The sequence below is a fragment of the Colobus angolensis genome, unplaced genomic scaffold (assembly GCF_000951035.1).
Source record: "Colobus angolensis palliatus isolate OR3802 unplaced genomic scaffold, Cang.pa_1.0 Scaffold79, whole genome shotgun sequence".
NCBI classification, from domain to species: Eukaryota; Metazoa; Chordata; class Mammalia; order Primates; family Cercopithecidae; genus Colobus; species Colobus angolensis.
Window position 1 is genome coordinate 2,003,339 of NW_012121709.1, and position 20,742 is coordinate 2,024,080.

Here is a 20,742-nt window from a genome sequence, read left to right on the forward strand (position 1 = left end):
CAATATATCCGCCGTCTGGGCTGTAATTGGTGCCTGGGCCGAGGCAGCCGTCTATTTGCTGCGTGTCATCCGATCTGTGGAGGGCGACCCCATTAGTGGGCTCGCCTCCCACCCGGCTGTCTGCATGGCGGCCACTTGAGAAAGCCGAGCCCTGGCTGGCCACCAGATGACAAGCCTGCAGGCCTCTGGGTGTCACTGGGTGCCGCTCTCCTTCACTGCCCTGGTGACTCTGTCCCCCACGCTGTTCGGAGGGCCCTTTCCGCCTCTGCTGCCAGTGCCCTTTGCCTCCTCGCTGGTTCCCCGAGCCCTGCACTCCCAGCTCCCACCCCCAGCTCAGCAGCCTGGGTCCTGGCACAGGCTGTTCCCGCTCACTCTTTGCTCTTCCCAACTCACATGCTGCCTGGTTCCTCTTCCTGCTTTTCAGCAGCTATACTGAGATAGAATCCACATACTGTATACACTGCTTGTCTGAAGACAACTCAGTGGGTTTTAGTATAATCACAGAGCTGTGTGAAATGTCACAAATCAATTTTAGAACGTTTTCATCACCCCCAAAGGAAATCCCACACCCCTTAGCTAGCAGTCCCCCAGCCCTTGGCAACCACCAGTCTGCTTTCTGTCTCTATGGATTTGCATATTCTGGACATTTCATAGGAATGGAATCATATGGTAGTGATCAGTACCGTCTTAAACATCGCTAGGTCTCAAGTTCAATGGCACTGCACAGGAGCACCCTGAGTTGATGGGCTCATCCCCAAACACTCCCATGGCACAGTCTGAGGTCACCCTGCTCAGGAAGGACAGACCCTGCAGGTCCTAACTTGAAGATCTTGGGCAAGTTAAAGAAATCTGCCTTGACTCTGTTTCCTTACTTATAAAACAAGTATGTTCATATATGCCAATCTCAGGGGTGCTAGGGACAAAAACGAGTCAACACAGTGTCTAGAACAGTATGGGCACACCATAATTACTCAATAGATGTTACTTCTTGTTGCTGTTGTTTTGTTACCGTAGACATCACATCTGCAGCCGTTTTCTCTCAGCAGAGAGCTTTCGGGCAGGCATTGGTTTAAAAAGTAGTAGGCTCCAGGTGCTCAAGCATTGGCAGTGGAGAGCAACAGTGGCTAAGAAGGCCCTTTGATTTGCTTCTGGGTTGCAGAGAGCACCAGTTGGTACAAGCAGAGGAGGGGTTTGCTGCCCTTGTTTCTTTTTGCTCTTGTTTCTTTTACGCCGTGAGGAATTATATCACTGGAAGGGTCTGGATGGGAACCCTTCCAACTGTGCTGCTTATCTACAATGTAGCTCTTACGGTTGGACCATGTCCGGCAAGAGGGGTCATGTTGAGTCCTAACCCCTTGTACTTCAGAATGTGACCTTATTTGGAAATAGGTAGTTGCAGATGTAATCAGTCGAGACGAGGTCATACTGGAAAATGAAAGGCCCTGAGCCAATGACTAGTGTCACTGGGTGGCCGTGTGAAGACAGAGACACAGGGCGAATGCCGTGGGGAGATGGAGGCAGATACTGGGTGATGAGTCTACAAACCAAGGATGCCAGCTGTCCCCAGCAGCCAGGGGAGAGGCACCAAACAGGATTTCCCTTGGAAGGAACCAATCCTGCCGGCACTTGATTTTGGACTTCCAGACTCTAGAACTGTGAGACACATTTCTGGATTTTTAAAATGCTTTTTGAGGCAAGGTCTCGCTCTGTCACTCAGGCTGGAGTGCAGTGGCATGATCATGGCTCACCGCATCCTCGAATTCCTGGGCTCAGGCGATTCTCCCACCTTGGCCTACTGAGTAGCTGGGACCACAGGCACATGCTACAATGCCTCACTAAGTTTTTCACTTTTTGTAGAGATGGGGTCTCCTTACATTGCCCAGGCTGGTCTTGAACTCCTGAACTCTAGTGATCCTCCTGCCTCAGCTTCCCAAAGTCCTGGGATTACAGGCCTGAGCCACTGTACCCGGCCCATTTCTGTGGTTTGAAGCCATCCAGTCTGTGGTGTTTTGTTACAGTAGCACTAGGGAAAGGACGCAGTGCCCTTGGGTAATCAACTGCCACGTCTTGAGCCTCAGTTTCCTCATCCATGTTGGGGCTGGCTATGGGACTTACACAAAACGTGCACAGAGGGCAGCACATAATATACATTCAATAAACAAATGAATCCGAAAAGACAAAAGGGAGGTGACTAGAACATGCGTCTTTTTAAAACCAGACATGTGGCCAAATTAAAGAAACGCTTTGTTCTCCTCTGTGCTGTTCTGAGAAGGACCAGGTGCAGAAAACTTTTTCTTTCCTTTTTTTTTTTTTTTTAACTTTAATTTAAAAAACTCTTTCTGACTGCCAGCAGAGCCTCTGCATTTTTTTCCATGTGGATATAAAAATGCATCTGGACTCCGAGCCGAAATGGCCCATTCAGAGCTTTAAAACACACGCGTTCTCAGCTGGCGAGGCAGAGAAACGGCTTGACTGGGGGAGCTGGGGTTTTAAGGCGGGGGAGAGGAATTGGTGGGGAGTCTGGCATAGCGGATGCTCCATCCTCGTGCCAGGGTCCCTGAGGAGCTGTGGTCCCGGGGACACGGTGGGGTGGGGGTGGCCAAGGGGATGCATCTGCTGAATGCTAGGCTGGAACTCTCAAGAATGGAATAAGATCTCAGGAGGTAGGTCCGGGTGAGAGGCCCCAATCCCAACCTCTCTGATTCCCACTGTTAGATTTCAATGTTTCTTTCTCTCCCTTAGAAGCCAGTTCTCCATTCCTGTACCACAGAAAGCCCTGGAGATCTCCATTCATTGCAGGAGTCACCAAAAATTCCCTCTCCTGGCTTCTTTGCGACATCACCTCTCACAAATCTTCCTCTCTTCCCTCTGCACTCCTCTGACACGTTACTGGCCTCTCTCTGGAAGAGCTCTTCACGGTAAAAGGGGAGGTGGCATGGCAGTTAGAGAGAGTGGGCTCTGCTGCTGGCCTGCCTTGGTTCAAATCCGTGCTCCACTGCTTACGAGCTGTGTGATCTCAGGCAAGCTGCTGAACCTCTCTCTCTGAGCCCGAGCTTCCTCATATGTAAAAGGAGGGCAGCAGCAAAGAGTAGTGAGAATTCAGAGAACTGTTAAGTCTGACACTTAGAACACTGCCTGGCACATAACATGTGTCACTTAAGACTGGCTGCTGTGATGATGATGTATGCTTCCACTTTTCATTATCAGGCTAAAGAGTGGGGACAAGGGAAGGTAAGACACAAAAGCTCTTTTGTATTTGAAGTTAGAGCACAATACGTGGTTCTCCAAAAATAGCAGAATTACCCTGCTGAGTTCTAGTCCCTGCAGGTTAATATTAAATCAGGTTGCGTTCCCGAGTTCCCGCTGCCTGGGTGGCTGGAATATGGTGGCCTCAAACTGTCGCAGGCAGTGTGAAGATAGTGATTTGAGGCTAAAATTGGCCTCGGATAATCCAGAGTAATTGTGTTTCATTAAAAGGGCGTAACAAGAGCTTGTTGTATTTGACACATTCTAGGAGGCAAGGCGGGTGTGGAGGAGGAGGAAGATGCAGGCCCGGGCCTCAAGGGGCTTTCGGGTTGGCACAGGAAAGACTGTGACGAGCTTGGAAGGTTCCAGCCATCACAGAGGGAAAAGTGCAAGCCAGAGAGGTTCACTGGCAGCTCCCTCCCTGGTCTCCGCCTACACGTGATCCCATTAAAACTTGACTTCCACCTTCTCGCAAGCGTTTTTCTAAACCTCAACTGCAGGCATGGTGCTCCTCTGCCAAAACAGCCCCCGGGCTTGTTCATCTCAGGAGACTGAGGAGTTACTAGACCTTCGCTCCTCTCCAAGTCTGTCTGATTTTCCTTTTGTGGCATCAAAGGTCTTTTTAGCATGGATGATCCTATCTATCAGCTCCACAGAACTCCAAGCATATCACCTCAGCCCACTCCTGAGAACAGGTATTATTCTCCCATTTCAGTGACTGGGAAACTGAGGCACTGGCCAAGGCTTGTATGCAGGTCAGCTTCCTTCTCCTTCTTCCTTTTGGCCTCTACATGTTGTCTCTGGGCCTCTTACACAGACGGCCCAGGGAGGGTTCTGCCCCTCCTGCACAGGCAACAGCCAGGCACCCTCCCTGTGCCCTGGACACCCGGCCTCTGTTTCCAGAACCTGCTCCCTGGCCCATAATGCCTTCTGTGTGCCAGTCTTCCTGACTCGACCTTGAACCCTGCAGGGAAGGCGCTCCATGCTTAAGATCCTCAGCCCGGTGCTGGGGCAGAGGCCACTCAGTCAATGTCCACAAAGCACACTGTGGCGTCTCCTTCACTGGGGGTCTTGAGAACCGTCTCCAGACTGGGGTAGATGGTTAGGCTGGTCCTAGCTGGGGACTGAGGGCTGGCTTAGATGTCCTGCCACAGTTCCCTTCAAACCCCTGCATTTTATAGACTACAAACGCAGCGGGGATAAGAGCGTGTCCCATTCTGAGACAGCAGGTAGTCCCGAACCATCCAGATGAGTGGGACATTTGGCCTTTTGAAACGATACACAAATAATCTTGGGTATGGTTCTGCTCCCAACATGCCTGGCTCGGGGCCTTGCAGGACAGCAACAGTAACCTGCACCACTAGGGCTTGAGAGATCGCATGTCAGACCCCCAGCTGGTTTGCTGGAGAGGCCTGAAGATCCAGCACAGAACCCCGAGGATGCAGGAGTGCAGCAAAACGAACGTCACAGAAGAGAAGCCACTTCCATTCTTGGGAGTACTTCCTGCCATCATTGATGGCCAGGACTGGTTATTCCTGGCCCCCTCTCCCCTATCCTCTACACTTTGGGAGTCGACTCTGCACAGTGTGACCAGGGCTTCCTCGGCCTCTGGTATCTACTGAGGTGAAGCAAATGGGCAGCACTGCTGGGAGACTGGAGGGAAGAGGGGAAGAGGGAAGAGGGGAATAGGGAGGAGAGAGGTTGGTGCTGCGTCCCTGCCCCTCCCCGCAGGGCTGTAGCTCCTGCTCAAGGTCTCTTCTCGGCAGCTCTAGCCCTGCCTTTCCTTCCAACCCTCCTCTTGGCCTAAGTGAGATGACAGTTCCGGGGGCTTTGCCATCCCTGGGGAGTCCCTTCTCCCTACCTATACCTCCATCAACACCTCTTCATTCACACCACCTGGGGGCGGGGGCAGGTTCTGTTTCCTGCCAGATCCCTGGGTGTCTCGCATGCCTTGGCCCTACTCAGAATTTGAGGCCCACCCAGGAAAGCTCTGAGCAGGTCTGGCCAGACTGCAGGGCTGCCCTCATGATCCAGCTCTCTGGCTCTGCTGTCCTGAAATCATAGCTCTCTGAGCTCCTCTGACTCAAGCCATGGACTCCAGGCATCCAGAGGCCTGGCCTCCTGCCGCCTTTTCTGAATTCCCTTAGAAGGCAATCTGCTAAGGTGGTGTGGGGTTGACAGCCACAGGCCAGACTGTGGCCCGGCCTGGCGGCCTCTTTCAAGAACTGGGAAGGCATTGGAAAGCTGCCAGTGCAGCGCTGGGCCTGAACTTTCTGCAGCTTCCCTGGAGACAGACCTCCTCTCACAGCAACAAAAGGCATTGCATGCCCTTGGCAGGACTCCCATCCCAAGGGGCTGCGAAGAACTGCCCAGGGCCACGGCTTCTGGGCAGAGCTGAGGACAGTATTCCTGTCTTTAGAAGACCAAGGCATTCTCCTGGCCCCTTCTGCCCCTCAGGGAGCTGTCTCCGGCAAAGCCAGAGGGCTGCATCTCTCAGCAGATGCTAAATCTGTCCAAACAGGGATAACACCAACCCCTTCCAAACCCGTTGTGCCCCCAACACCCAGAATAAGCGGCTGGCACTGTTGGGGGCTCTCTGCAGAGGTGGTCAAAGGGACTTCTGGGAGGAGGGTCTGCCTCCCTGGGGTGTTTTAATGCCATCACCCTGAGAGAAAGACAGATCCTTTCTCTATCTATCACTAGCTGCTTCTCTCCTCACAGGGGTAGCTGTCTGCTAGGCAGGAGTTTGCCCAGAGTAAGTCAAGCTCTCCGCACAATCTTGGGTGATTCCCATCCCGGTCCCTTCCCAGAAATGACACCACGGAGCTGAGGGTGAACTCCTAGGAGAGACATCCAGGGTCCGCTTCCAGGTGATGCTGTCTGAACTCTTCAGACAAAGAGGTACCTCTCTCTCTCACTCACTCACTCCTTAGCTCGCTCAGCTCAGTGCGATTCGACTCTAAGTCTCTGGGGAGCTGATTGTGAGGTAAACAAGAGACGAGGCGACAAAGATGGGACACACTTTGGACCTCTGCCAATTTATAGCATCCCCGAGAGAGCAAAGAGAACCACTAGGGAGAGAGGGCCAATGCCAGGGACCCAAGGGCACCAAGCCACAAGGCCATGGGCAGCATGCGCAGCTGAGGCTCTGAGCTCTCCCTCAGGCACAGCCCTGGACCTGCCACTTTCAAGAAACTTCTCTAAGTTTTTACTTTTTCAATTGTAAAATGGGGGTGCTTCAGTGTCTCAGAACTGCTGGGAAGCATAAATAAGACAGCAACTCTTCCTTTAGCCCAACGCCTGGCATAATGGGAAGGGCCTAATTCCTGGTACCTGTTGCTGGTGCCATTTGTGGTAAAGTTTTTTTTTTTTTTTTTAATTTAAATTATTTTAAGCCAGGTGCGGTGCCTCATGCCTGTGATCCCAGCACTTTGCCGAGGCGGGGGGAATCATTTGAGGCCAGGAGTTCGAGACTAGCCTGGCCAACATGGAGAAACCCCATCTCTACTAAAAATACAAAAATTAGCCAGGCCTGGGGGTGCGCGCCTGAGATCCCAGCTACTTGGGAGGCTGAGGCAGGAGAATCCCTTGAACCCGGGAGGTGGAGGTTGCAGGGAGCAGAGAACGTGCCACTGCACTCCAGCCTGGGTGACAGAGCGAGATTGTCTTAAAAAAAAAAAAAAATTATTTTAAAGCTGTTAAAAGGGAGGAAGGCTATCAGCTTGGCTGGGAGTTTTACCTTTTCTTGATGACTAGTACTGCCTGCCTGATAAATATGAAATGAGGACGTCTGAACCTGAGTCCTTCTCACTCTCATCTCTGTAGGACTGTGCAGGCCTCAATCCACACAGAAGCTCCAGGGACACAATTAGCAGAGGGATCCGTCCTGGCACTGCATCTTGGCTACAAGGGCTGCTCACCTGCCAGTCTGAGGAGGGCAGCCTGTCCTGATCCCAGGTCTCAGCCCATACATATGTGTGCTGGCCGAGCCTGCCTTGAAATGCAAGCTCGGGATCCAAACACACTTTCCATTCCTCCTGGGCTCTGCTGAAGAAAACTTGGCAAAAAGCCCACAATTACAACAGAGTCGTGAGCACACACACGTCACATGCACACCTGAACAGAAAAGTGGAGACAAAACTCCAATTCCTGAATTTGCTTCCGGTTAACACTTTGGGACACACAGGACAATGGACACCTAGGTTTCAGGCTGCAGCACTTCTGATCCCCAGGGTCCCAGAGGAACATTCAGCCACCCTCACTTCTTTGGTGTCACGTGCCACAGCCTGTGTTAAATGCTTTGCACGCAACATTCTGCTTCGTCTTCACAAACGCCTCAAGGGGAGCCTTATTATTGCCTGTGTGGGGACGAGTCACTTGGGCTAGAGGGATCTGAAGTTCCTTGTCCAAGTTTGCACAGCTACAAAGAGGCCACTTGATGTCACAGGCCAGACTAACCACCGTGCAGCATGCTCCTCCTTCTCTGCACTCAGTTTAAGCAAACGTGTTGAATGCACGCCACTGACAATCTAATAGCGATTGTTTACCGTGCACACAACACGGCTCAGCACTGCGCTGGGCGCGCTGGGCACCCGGTGAGGAGGAAGGCTGTCCCTGCCTTAATGAGCTTTGTCCGGCTTGCTCCTCATTGCTCCCTTTCACTACAGGTCCTGTTTTGGTGGAATCTGCCAGGTGAAGACAGTAGGTTCACAGAATATTCCTCGAGAGGCCCAGTGGGAGCCTCTCCCAAAACACTGGCCTCCCCCAGGTTGGGGAGAGCCTGGGCCACATATCCACATCCCTTCCTCTGCTCCCACCCTTGGCAAGTGGAAAAGTGAGAAATGAGGAAGGAGACATTAACTGGTGCGACCCTACAATGAAAGCCGTGGTTGTTTACCACAGTGCGAACAGCTCTGCCTGCCAACGCCAACCACCATCGCGTCTCCCTACAGCCGGCTCCCCCCAAGTGTTTATTTAAGCCAACACATTGCTCTGCTAATTGGATAACATTCCATGTGAAAATAGACCTTTTAAAACAACAGCAGCGGCGGCAAATAAAAACAGCTGCAACTGCAAAAGTACAAAGGCACGGCAGGCCTGGGGAAGGGAAAAATTAAAGGCGCATTGCATGGGAAAAAATTAATATTCTGGCTTCTGGGCTGCAAGTCTATTCTTCGTGGTCTTCCCCTTCCGTGGTGCCCTTCCTTTCTTCCTCCAGGACCAGCCTGGTCTGGGTAAAGAGAGAGGAGGTGGCGGCTTCTAACTGGAATCCCAATGGCTATTGGTGGCCACTCAGCCAATGGGGATGAGTGCACCTGGTAGGGAGTCCCCAGTACAGCTGCCCAGGTGAAAGGCTGCTGCCTCCTCAGTGAGGCTACTCCTGGGGATTGGCAGGGTTGGAAGGCAGCATGGTAGTGTGCGCTAGTGGGGACAGCTCACTGAATGCCCACTCCTCCTCTGGGGGCTGGGAGGAGTTGATTTCATTCTGGACTTGTTCCCAAGAGACGTTCTAAGGGACAATCTCTTGGCCTTCCTCCAAAGTGTCCCTCTAATTCGAGAGTCATTCTCCTTGGTGAGGTGTCAGGGCTGGGTGAGAGATGGTGGGCATGGTAGGGAGAAGAGGCGGTACCCAGAGCCTGGTGTGGAGACACACAGAATTTAAGCGAATCAGTGAATGAAGGGAGGAGGAATCCCTGGATACAGGCTTTGGAATTAGATTTTTCCCAGCTCTGCCAAGTACCGTTATATGATCTTGAGCAAGCAGCTTTGTCCCTTTGAGCCTTGGTTTCCCCAGCCATCAAATGGCTTCCTATCACCTATCTCCTAGAGTCCCGTGAGGATTAAAACTTATATATGCAAATGTCCTGCATTGTCTCTGCCAAAGACAGGCTTCCAGAAGTTGACGGTTTTTATCAACTCAAAGATATTGCCCTTTTAGAAACTTCCAGGTTGTGTGGTCCCCTGGTTGCGTGGCACTGATGACACAACTGACAGCCGTGCACACGGTGTAGACCCAGGCCCCCCAGGAGACCACTGACTTCCTATACCACCCCCATTCTCCTTCCTCCATCAACCTCTGTCCCCTGCTTCCCTCCACACATGGGGAAGACTCTTGAGAAATGCCAGATCATCACACCTGGAGGTTTAGATAACACCAGCACTTTCAGAAGGACTGACATTTACTGCCCGGGACATCAGGGGCTGATAGAATGTCCTAGGTTGGGAGAATATGCCAGCTCATCGATCCTGCTTCCTCTGAGCAGGCCTCTGGTCACCAGGGCCCGTGACGAGGGCAGATGGTCAGGACCCACCCCCGGTTCACCAGAGCAGCTCAGTAACAGACCAGGGTCTGGGCTTCCCATCAATTCATAGGGCTCCACGGTGGCTTCAGTGCTGGAGCTAAGCAAATGCTCAGCAAGACTGGGGAGGGAGACTGGATGCAAATCTCCCGCCTGATGCTGAGGCTGCCGCAGCTTGGGATGGGGCAGTGCGAGTGCGGTGAATGTCACATACAAAGCCGGCACGCTCGTGGGAGCCTCTTGCTATTATCATTCAGTTGCCTGGTTACTCTGAGCTCTGCCACAACAGCCTTCGAGGAGCCTCTTGCTAGGATTCTCTTTCCAGTTTGGGGGTATGTGTGCTTAACCCAGAAGGGGCTTGAGGATATCACAGAGCCCTCGAGGATATGCACGGTGGGACGTGGGTCTCATGGAGAAAGGTCAGACAACTCAGAACCCCTCAGTTCAGGGACAGTGGAGACGGCATGTGCTCAGGGCCACAGCAAGGACTGTGGTGTTGAGGGGATGCCTTAATTCTTCTATCCTCTGCCAGCAGGCAAATGGACTGATGGATGATGGGGAAAGAGCACCGTTCTGGGAGTCGAGATACCAGAGTTCAAGCCGCAGCACTGGCCCCTCCCAGAAACCATTCATTTCTCCATTCCTTTTCCAGCCTCAGCTTCTACAATGAGCTGAGCTGCCCCCTCCTTTCAACTTATCCCTCCCTTCTTTCCTCCCATCTGAGGATTGCTTGGGGTAGACCTCCTGGCTCAAGAGGTGGCCGATGCCAATGCAGGGGGCGACTATTTATCTTCATTGAGGGTGCCACGACAGGAAATGGGATCTGTGCCCTTGGCGGGGGATCTGAGTGGGTCAGGGTTGAACTGAACCCTGGGAAGGGTTTCTGAAGGAAGTCTCCTTCCCTAAGAGCTTTGACAGGGGGAGGATGCATGGGAGCTGGCCCTGAGAGGCTGGAATCATGGAGGCTCCTCTACCAGCCCTGGGTTCTCACTAAATTCCTTCTGCTGAGATAAAAAAGATCACCAGTGCTTTTGACTCCGTGTCTCTGGCAGTACTGCTCTCCCTCTTCAAACTCACGCCCACCCTCGAGCTAACTAGATATTTACAATATTCAGAATCCTATTCACTAATATGCAGTGTGCACGATTCTGTGGGTCAGTGGAGAGTGCTAAATGTTCCACTCAGAAGACAATAAAGTTCTCCAGACAGACCTGGAGCTGGGGAGGGAGAAAGCAATGGCAGCTTCCCTGGGAAACAAAAAGAGCAAAGGGATCCTTGCAGGAAAGATATGCTTGTGATGGGCTCCTCCTTCCTGGAAGACCACTGTGTTCCGTGGCACAAGCCTCAGTGTGGGAGAGGTAAGAGTTGCTACAGGGATGGAGGGGCCAGAAATAGCCACCTGACAGGGAGAAGGGCCAATCCTTGAGAGGCTGTGAGTTGAGCCTGTGCTGTCCTCGGCTGTCCTTTCTCCTCCTGGAGCCCGGAGTAAAGGCAGGCAAGGGATGGAGGCGGAGGAGCTGCCACCTCCATAAATCACTAGAGGGCTGTGCTGGGCTTCAGAATGAACATCCGCAGCCGGGCCCGGGGGTGGCAAGCACGGGCTCCCTGGGTGCTAGGTGAACTTCCTCAATGGCACGCACTGCCCCGATTACCTGGGAGTCCACCTTCTGTCCTAATAAAGCTGATGAGCAAAACTGAGCCAACGGTGACATGTCAAAGGGCTCACGGCTGGCGCCCGCCCTGGTTGAACCCTCCATGTCCCAAAGGCTGTGTCAACCCGGCATGAACCTCTGGGTGCTGAAAGAGGGCTTCCAGTGAGGGGCTCCAGTGCCTTTGCGCTCTGCTCTCACCAACGGCTGGAATCCCCTCCACCTCTGACAAGCCATTCCTCAGAAAAGCAGTGAGCGTTTCCTGGAGGAGCACCCATTGGGCTTTAAAGGTTGGCATCACAAGAGGTCCAGTGGATGGGTGAGAAAAGAGGCCCAGTGGGTGGCCAAATAAGGAGGGGAAAACCCTTTCTTATTTCGGACCATCACCATTGTCATCACTGCCGCCTTCCATCTCCTCAGCACAGGCAACAGCCAGTACACAGCAGCCAGGCCCTGTTCTAAATCATCACCCCATTCAAACCTCACGATGACTCTAAGAAAATATGGAAAACCCTATGACCATGTTATGAGGGGGGGAAACTGAGGCACACAGAAAGGATGTCACTTGCCCAAGGTCACATGGGAGATTCGTGGCAGCCCTGGGGTTCAAACTCAGGCAGTCTGGCTTTGAAGTTTGTGCTGTAACGACAAGCTCTCGCACTGGCCTTTGTAAGAGACGTTTCTGAGGAGCAGAGAGTGAATCTCTCATTTCTCCTCCAAGCACAGCCTCCTACAGGAACTCTGATATAAGATAGATGACAACACTTCTACACCATCACTGCCCAATCCCCTCAGACACCCAGAGCTCAGTGGAATGCAGTGGAGAAAAGATGCTGCCCTGTACTCTGTTCTGTCCACAGAGCATCACATGTGGGCATGAATCCATGGACCGAGGGTGGCTCTGAAGCGAACCAGGCTGGTGGCGATGAGAAGGAAATGGTGTACCAGTATCGAGTGCCCACCACATGCCAGGACTGAGTCATGTCTCCCATGCATCACCTGCTGTAACCCTGGGAGGGGGGCGCAGCCATCATTCCCGTTTCACAGATGAGAAAACTGTGGCACGGGGAAGGCCAGTGTGGGTTGAGCTGCCATGGGTGGGAGCTCTGAAAGGCAGCCCTCCGCTGCTGCCCTGAGCCAATGCAGGGCACCACGTGCCTGCCCCGCTGTGAGGGTGAGGGCCGTGACCTGCTGCATGCAAGGTGGGTTCCCTGCTGTCCTTGACGTGAGGCGAGGGAAAGGCTGCCAGCCAGGAGGAGAGAGGAGCAGATGTCCGGACAAATATGGCCATGTGTCAACAAAACAGGCACTTGAGCTCAAGACTCAGAGACAAAGGTGGCTGGCGAGGCTCTCCGAGGGTCCCAGTGCACCTTCTCTGCCTGTGTGTGTTCCCAGGGCCCACAAAGGCCGCAGCTGTGTCCCGGAGCTGCCACCTTTGGTTCTGCACAGCTGACCCACACCCTGGGTCTCTTGTGATGCCAGCCTGCTAAAGCCCAATGGCTGTGATTCCAGGAAATGTTCACTGTTCTTCTGAGGAACAGCTCGTCAGAGGTGGAGGGGATCCCAGCCATTAATGAGACCCCCCTGTCACTTTATTTTAGCCTTGAGGAACAGCGAGGCTGAGAGGGGACAGGTCGCCTGCGGGCAGAGCTCACAGAAGGCAGCCCACTGTGACAGCTCTGCCACCACCTTCCTTCTGGATTCTGACCTGGAGCTCGGTGCCATGAGGGCAGTGGCTTTGGGTACAGCCGGGCCCCTGTTCACACAGCCTCTGCCCCACATCGGCGGCTGGGCCCAGCACCCACTGCAGGAGCAAAGCCTGGCTGTGCTGCACTGAACCGATTTGGAGATGCTGCCTTGCTTCAAAAATAAAAGGTTCTCAAGGAGCCTGGAGGGATTTCGGTACACACGCTTCCATGCAGCTGCACCTGCCGGGGCTGCCCTCACAGACAACCAGCACAAAACAGAACCCCCGGCCATGAGCAGAAAAAAGGAAGGGAAAGATGCATTCCCTTGGCTGCTTCTTGGGTGCCTCTTACTCTCCTTTCCAAGTGCTCTGCCCTCTCCGCACTGTTCTGTGTGGCATTTCCCATGCTGCTTACCCCGGGGGGCCACCTGAACTGAGGAATTTTCTTGATGACTTGGAGAGGCCTGGGAAACCCATTTGCTTCCCATCCCCAGTTTATGTCCCAGGTTCCTGCATACATGAAACAGGGGGAGGGAAGGGGGACACAGAAACTGCTCCTTCCTCCGAATACAAAACCCCCAGGATCTTCTCCAAGGATGTTGTACACATTAAGCAGAATCAAAGGCAAAAAAAGAACACCTGCATGAGGAGGTGACTCTGTGTGTGTTAGAGGCCCGGCTGCCTCTCCTATAACGGGTCCTGGAAAGGGGAGGCTGGGACAGGTGGGGAAGGGAGCCATGGTCTCACCTTTGCATCCTGCTTAGTGAGGAAGTCCACAAAGCCGAAGCCTCTGTGTGTGCCTGTCCCGGTCATCTTCTTTGGCAGGCGGACCGTCTTCAACTCCCCAAAGGTGCTAGAAACAAAAGGCAAGATATAGGGGTTTAAGACTAGAGGCCTGCAAGGGAGGTCGGGAAGGCAGGACTGATTCTCACACGTAAATCCCTTTGGGTTATAAAAGACAAGTGCATGCAGGCACGCAGACGCTCGCACGTGTCAGCTCAGGGGCACGGGCGGCCTTCTCCTCCCAGGCCCGGGCCATCAGGCAGGGCAGGGAGGGAAAAATCAGGCTGGAGATGTGAATGGAGAATTTTCAGTTCCTCTGCAACTAGCTAGAGACTCTCTGCCCCCATGGGGCCCCACTTCCCTGTGGGGTAACTATGCACTGGGGAGGACCCTGCCTAGTACACAAGTAGCCAGGCTCGGGTTGGGGGGCCTGGGCAGGTCAAGGGGGCACTGCCCATGTGTGTAAGTCAGGGCTCTGGACATGGGACCAGCAGGGTTGCCTGACCTTTCCAAACTGCCTCTATGTCTGAGCTGAGCACACGGCGACCCCAGGCTGAGCAAATGGGATGGGGCCCGTTCTCCAGGACCTGGGACATGGGACATGTGTTTCTTTAGTGCTCAAATGACACGCAGCGACTCTCTCTAAACCCTGCTTCCCCTCCCTCTGAGCTTTCATTTCGATATCTTCTAAGCCAAAGTCAGGCACAGCTCTGGAGAAGAAAATGGCTTGGCTTCTCCTGACAGGGATCAAACTTGGACCATTCCCCCCCGGTTCCCTCTTCTCCTGTCCTCCAGGTTAAAGCTTTGGGAAACTGTAGGACAAAGGGATAGGGCTTTCTCAGGCCTCCCTGCCTCACTTCCTACCCCCCAATCTTTTCCTAATGTCCATTTATCAAATATATACATACAAATTGCTGCCGATAAATATTTAATGTGCACGGCATCTGAAGAGAGGTATTATTTTATTTGAAAATCTACACACACTTTGGGCCGCCTGGGCACACACACATACGCACGATGGTCTAGGATGCTTTCGGGCCAAAGACCGATTGGGTAAAAAACACAGTAAAGGCCATAAGCTCTCGTGAAATGATATAAGCTAAATCCGAAGCGTTAACCCACAGCCCTGCCAGCATGACCAGGCATCTGCCAGCCCAATTTCTGAAGGCAGGACGGTGTGTAAATGCGGCATTATGAATCCTCAAAATGAATCTGCACGTCTCCTCGGAGCTCTCCCCAGCAGCTCTGCTCCCTCCTCCTGGTGCCTCCTCTGTGTGGGCAACGAGAAACAGCAGAGAGGCACTGGTGACAAGGCCAGCCTCCCAGGGAGGGGAAGGAGCCAGGAATGTGGGGAGTGGAGCCCAGTCGGGTTTCCCTGCTGGAGGGGAGCCGGGACTGGGGACCAGAGGCTGGGCAGGTGGGGGACAAGGTGAGGTTGGAGAGCTGAGGAGTCAAGCCTGCAAACCCTGCTTCATTCTGCCACCTAAAGGCGGATGCATCCCATGACAGACACTGTCTCTCTTCCCTCCACCAAAGCCCCTCTGCCATGCTGGCTTTGAACAGGGAGGGCATGGCATGGACACATTTTCCTGTAAGCTCATTCAGAAGAATGGTTCTTTGGGTCCAGGTCTTCAGAAGGCCACTGGGACCGCAGGGATGGCACATCCGGTGGCTAAGGGGCTGGAGCCTGAGAGCATTCAGAGCTGGTATGAGGCAACTGAGAGGCACAGGGAAGACCAGGCTGGCTGCTTTCTCAACACAGCCACAGACAGCCACTGGGTGAGCTGGTTCCTCCATCCTTGCCTTGGCCTCACCTAACTGCACTAGCCCCGAGATGTCTTTCCCAACCCCTCAAGGCTGGGGTGACTGCCACCATCCACAGTGTCACCACTCACTGTGCTCCCCGACCAAGGGTCTGTGAGGTGCATGCCTGTTTACTTCTCTGCCTTCCCTGGCCGGGGCTAGGGCTCAGCTCTGCAAGAGTCCAGGCCCCATCTATCTTGCTCATCACTGGACCTGTGGCAGTGAGCCCAGCGTCTGGCTCAGGGTAGAAGCCTGAAGGTATTTTGGAATGAATGAACAAGCAAATGGTAGCCTTGGAAGGCAGACATTACCATGGGTAAATTACACCTACCCTCAGAGAGTGGTGATGAAGGTGAAATGAAATACACATAGCACTAATGTGAACCACTGTTAGCCTTATCATTCCCATGTTACAGATGAAGAAACCGCAGCTCTGGGAGCCAGGGGTCCTTCCTCACAGGCAGCAGGGTTAGAATGTGAATCCAGGCATGTCTGACATGCCTGAGCTCTCTTTCTGCTGCACAATGACTCAACCCCCTTGCATCATCTGGACGGGGACTGGCCACTTGCAAGAGCTGGGGCCTCTTTCTTCCTGAGTCTTGGTCAGGTCTGGGGTGAAGCAGGAAGACCTCATGCAGGGTGGCTAGGGATGCCTTGTGTAGACTCCCAGGGGTCCAGTGACTTCCCTAAGACCACCAGGCAAGGTGGGGGTAGACCGAGTCCCAGTTCCTTCTGCCCACATTGTGTGCAAACCCTCTACTTCTGCCCACAAGGGCTATAATCTCCTATCCCTTGATGGTCTCAATGACCTCTGCCCAGATTTCTGGTAAGCCAGACTCTGTGTGTGTGTGTGTGTGTGTGTGTGTGTGTGTGTGAAGGGGAGAAGGGGTCATGGGAGGGGGGTGGTGTGAGAGAGAAAGAGAGGGGGAGAGAGAGAGAGAGAGAGAGACAGAGAGAGAGAGAAAGGACTGTTGAGGTTAATTCCTCCCTCTCTGCAGCACATTGCAAGCTGTGGATGCTCTGTGCATTGTAAGCAGCTAAGGGTCCAGAGAAAGGCGAGAAAAATAATTAAAAGGTAGAGAAAAACGCCGTTGAGGAGAGGCTGCAGGAGCCATGCTTTCGTGGCCTGCAGAAGTGGCATTTGAGAGTTCAGCAGGGAAAGCCGGGACAGAAGGGCAACCTGGATCTACCAGGAATCGTGGGCAGGGATCAGGGAGCCAGGAATCCCATCCCAGGCAGCTGAAGGGCCTTGGGGAGGTCCCGGCTGTGGTCAGGGGTTTCCAGGCAGACATCAGCATGACAAATGAAATGCCGCCTATGAAGACTAGAAGCTTCAGAAATCCTATTATTCTTCAGGGTCAGAGAAATGGCTACAGTGAGCAGGTTTCTTCCTTCCTTGTAAGAACAGGACAAGAGAGAACTGAAGTTTAAGGAGGAGCTGAAAGATCAGGGTTAGATCTTAGAAGGAACTTCCCAATGTCTGTGGACACTTCCTGAAATGCATGGATGAGGCTTCAAGACACCGTCATTGCTGCCATCATCTCCGCTACCAATGAGTGCCTGCAATATGTGGTCTTTTAAATACATCATCTCCGTGCCTCTGTTTTACAGATGGGAAAACCAAGGGCCAGAGAAGAAAAGCGACTTGCTCATGTCCCACGGACCCAGGAACTCAAAATCCGGGTCTTTTTCATCTGGGCTGCTTCTCTCAGCCCAAGAACAAAGCTGGACAGTGAATGGCTTGGTTGCTTGTATAACGGTGTGGGATCATATAAGGCCAATACTAATGATCTCAGAGAGCTATCGAAAGAGAATTAAAAAGAAAAAAAAAAAAGGTTGGGGGAGAAGAAATCAATGAAGTACCTTTAGCTCCCTGGAGATAAGCGATATATAAATACCAGCCATTATTAAGGTTCTTATCTGACAGCAAGGTCTACGAAGCTGTTTTTAAGAGCAGCTTTTGAAGGAAGTTGTGCGTGAACCTTTGTCTCCTGGGAGCTTAGGCCACTGTCGGGGTGAAGCTGCGCTGGGCCACCAGGGACTGGGGAGGAAGAAAATCACGGGGCACCCAGGAACTCCTCCCTGAGACCAACTCTGCTGCTCAGGGAAGGAGACGCACACCACACTCCCCACTGTGCAGATAATAGAAACCACAAAGTAGCAATTACTGTATCAGAAGCTGTGAATAAAGAGGACATACCAGGCTTTTAAACACAGACCTCCTTCCCTCCCCCACCACGCTCACACTTCGGTAACAAACTCACACCTTACTTTTCCAATTATTTCATTCACCCTGGGTTCACCAATTACTCCCCCACCCTGCAGCCCCACCCCCTCTGCCATGCCAGGCACATGATTGGTGGTGGGTTTGTGGGTTTTCCACGAATGGAGTTTGTTGTCACGTTTCTAATTTCTTTTGAGGAGTGTTGGGGGGGTGAAGGGGAGAGAAGGGAAGAGCGGGGAGGAGGTGGGACGGGGCTCCGAGGTGTTGCGTGAGGTAAGCCAATTATGCCCAGCACTCATAAACAAGTCGGGGGATGTAAATCGTGTTTGCACACAGGCCTGAAGGCAGACACAATACGTGTGTGTGTGTGTGTGTGTGTGCCAGCGTGCGGGTGGGTGGGGATTTCCTCCCTCCATGCAAACTGTGTGCCCCCTGACTGGTCTTGCCCCAGCCTTGGCCAGCAGCTGCTACCGAAAAGGGATGAATCATCTTGGGTCTCTCTCACCCTCCCTGATTGAAGCGACAGGCTCAGGGAGAAAGAAGTGAGAGGAAGGGTGGAGCAGAGGAAGCGAGAACCCTCCAGAGATGCGGAGCTGGACAGTTTTGCAGCTGTGCTGGTACTTGGAGCCAGGGTAGGCTGGGAGTTCGGCTTAACCCCACAGCCTGCATGCTGGCACCAAGTAGGGGTCAAGCCTAGGGCCTTCTGCTTCCAGGACATAAGTCCCTCTCACTATTTGGATCTGCTGGAAGAACCAGAATCCCAGCAGAAGTGCTAAGTCATTGGGGGAGTTTGCTGGCATAACTTCTCCCCACCTGCGCCCAAGGCATTGCTGAGAAAAAAAGTCTGCCACCACCCCAGAGACCCTGAGTCAGAACAACGGTGTGATCCGAACAAGATGAAGGGGTGGTTTCATGATAAGCATAAACTGCAGGTTGCTTGTGCTCCACCTAGAGGTGAGAAAAAATAGCGAAATCTCTTGGCATTAAAAAGCCTTTCAAATATGCCACCCCCACCAATTTTCTAACACATATGACGCACATACACGCACGTCTGTCCATTCACTGGGTACTTCCTCAGCGCTTACGTGCCCTGCAGCATGTTAGCACCTGCTGGACATGAACTCATAAGGCCCATGTGAGCTAAGCGATGTCAATACCATTTCCTAGATGGAGAAAACTGAGGCTCAAAGAAGGAACATGATTTCTCCAAGGTCTCGGTGAGCCCTTACCTTACTACAAGGGGTGAAGTGACTTGCCCAAGTTTCCTTGGGCAGCATCAGGCTGAGCTAGGCTCAAAGCAGGTGGTGTGCCCCACAGGTCTATGCTTTGCTAAGAGCTCACACGATTGGTCCACCTATCCACAAGCAGTCAAAGATGATGCAGAGCACAGGGAGGGAGGCACCAGCAGGTCAAGCATTAACCTTGTTCTCAGGGTGCCCTCACCTTGACTGGGGGCAGCTGCATGGGAAGCCTCTTAGCTGGGAAGCAGCCAGTGAGCTCCCTCCCCTCTTCCTCAGAGGCACAAGACGACTCTGGAATAAAGTCACTTATCTCAACTGATAAAGGTCTAGAGCTGAGGATGCCTGATCTTTGCTTACTGTTCCCCTGGCCTCATACTAAAGAAGGGCCCCACCAATGAACTTATGAACCCACGGAACCATTCCCACTGAGCAACAAATATGGTAAGATGGCAGCTGCCTTGCACTGTGTCCTGTCTCACATTCCCCTTCCCTTACAGAGTTCCCATGTGGCCAAGGGCCCCAGTTGTGGCAAGCTGGAGAGATAGACCAACTGCACAGCTAGGGGCAAACCTATCCCTTTGTCTATAATGGGAAATTTCTGTAGTGGAGGGAGGCTTGGGAACAGAACTATCATCTAAAATTCTCACTTTTCCTGAGATGTATACAAACTAAAGCCTTTGGTGAGGGCTGGTCTCAAGCCTGCCTCATCCAACTCTTTAACAGAGGCTAATCCAATCAATCTGGTGGGTTTCAATGGGTACTAGTGCCCTGAGTTTCACAAGTATGTGCTAGTCATCAGCACTCCCACAGTGGGTTTCAATGGCTATACTGTCTCAAGTTTCATGAATATCTGTTAGTCCTCACCATTCCCACAGTGGGTTTCCATGGCCACTAGTGCCTTGAGTTTTGTGTGTATGTGCCAGTCATCATCTCTTCCAAACTGCTTAACTCTCTAATGGTTTTTGTATCCTTAGAATAATTTCTGAGTTCCTTACTTGGGACTCAAGGCTGTGCCTGATCAGACTTACTTTTCTTGCTCTCCAATCTTATCTCATACCCCGTACCTCCTCATTTACTATGAAGAATCCACACTGGCTTTCCCCATTCCCTGAACCCACCAAAACGTATGCTTACCTCAGGGCCTTTGCACTTGCGTTTTGCATCACCTGGAACCCTGCTTGCCTAGTTGTTTTCACATGACTCTTTCTTGCCATTCAATTTTCAGCTGAAATGCCACCTCCTCAAAGAGGCCTTCTGTGACCACCCTATCTAACGTTGCCTCCTTTGCACACCAGCCCCCACTTGTCACGTCTGAGCACTGTCTGAAATGGCTCGTTTACTTATTTATCTCTCCTCTCATTTTGCTAGAGACTGAAAGTGGACTCTAAGATGTCAGGGGTCTTATACTCTGTTGTGTCTACAGAACCTGAGACTGTGTCTAGCACTCAGAAAACACTGTATCCATTCATTTAATCATGGATGCATCATCTATTGACCTCTCCCTAAGTGCCAGGTCCCCATACTTCACATGCATTATCTCATATAACTCTATGCTCTTGTGGAGGCATAGTCACACTTGGGGGCAACATATTCAGTCTTTCTGTCCCACAGGATGATGCTCTTTTATGTAGTGCAACCATATGCTATTACAAGGAGCGTTTGGTCCTCAAGAATCAACACTCTTTCCAAAGTATTCATGTTTATTCCTTCCAGGCAATGAATAATCACAGCAAGAAAAAAAAAAGGGGGGCGGGCCAGCTAGATCATTTACCAAAGGAATACTGTCTGGATAACGATGTTCAAATCATGT

The 20,742-nt window shown here is 52.4% G+C and overlaps 1 protein-coding gene across 2 annotated transcripts in view; it reads right to left on the reverse strand.

The window, feature by feature from the left end:
• RBM19 (RNA binding motif protein 19) overlaps nucleotides 1–20,742 on the reverse strand; it is a 144,850-nt gene that overhangs the window by 28,507 nt on the left and 95,601 nt on the right. For both annotated transcript variants that reach the window (XM_011928696.1, XM_011928695.1), the window contains exon 22: nucleotides 13,629–13,734. In XM_011928696.1, the coding sequence (XP_011784086.1) occupies nucleotides 13,629–13,734 (106 nt within the window). The remainder of the gene's footprint in view (nucleotides 1–13,628; nucleotides 13,735–20,742) is intronic.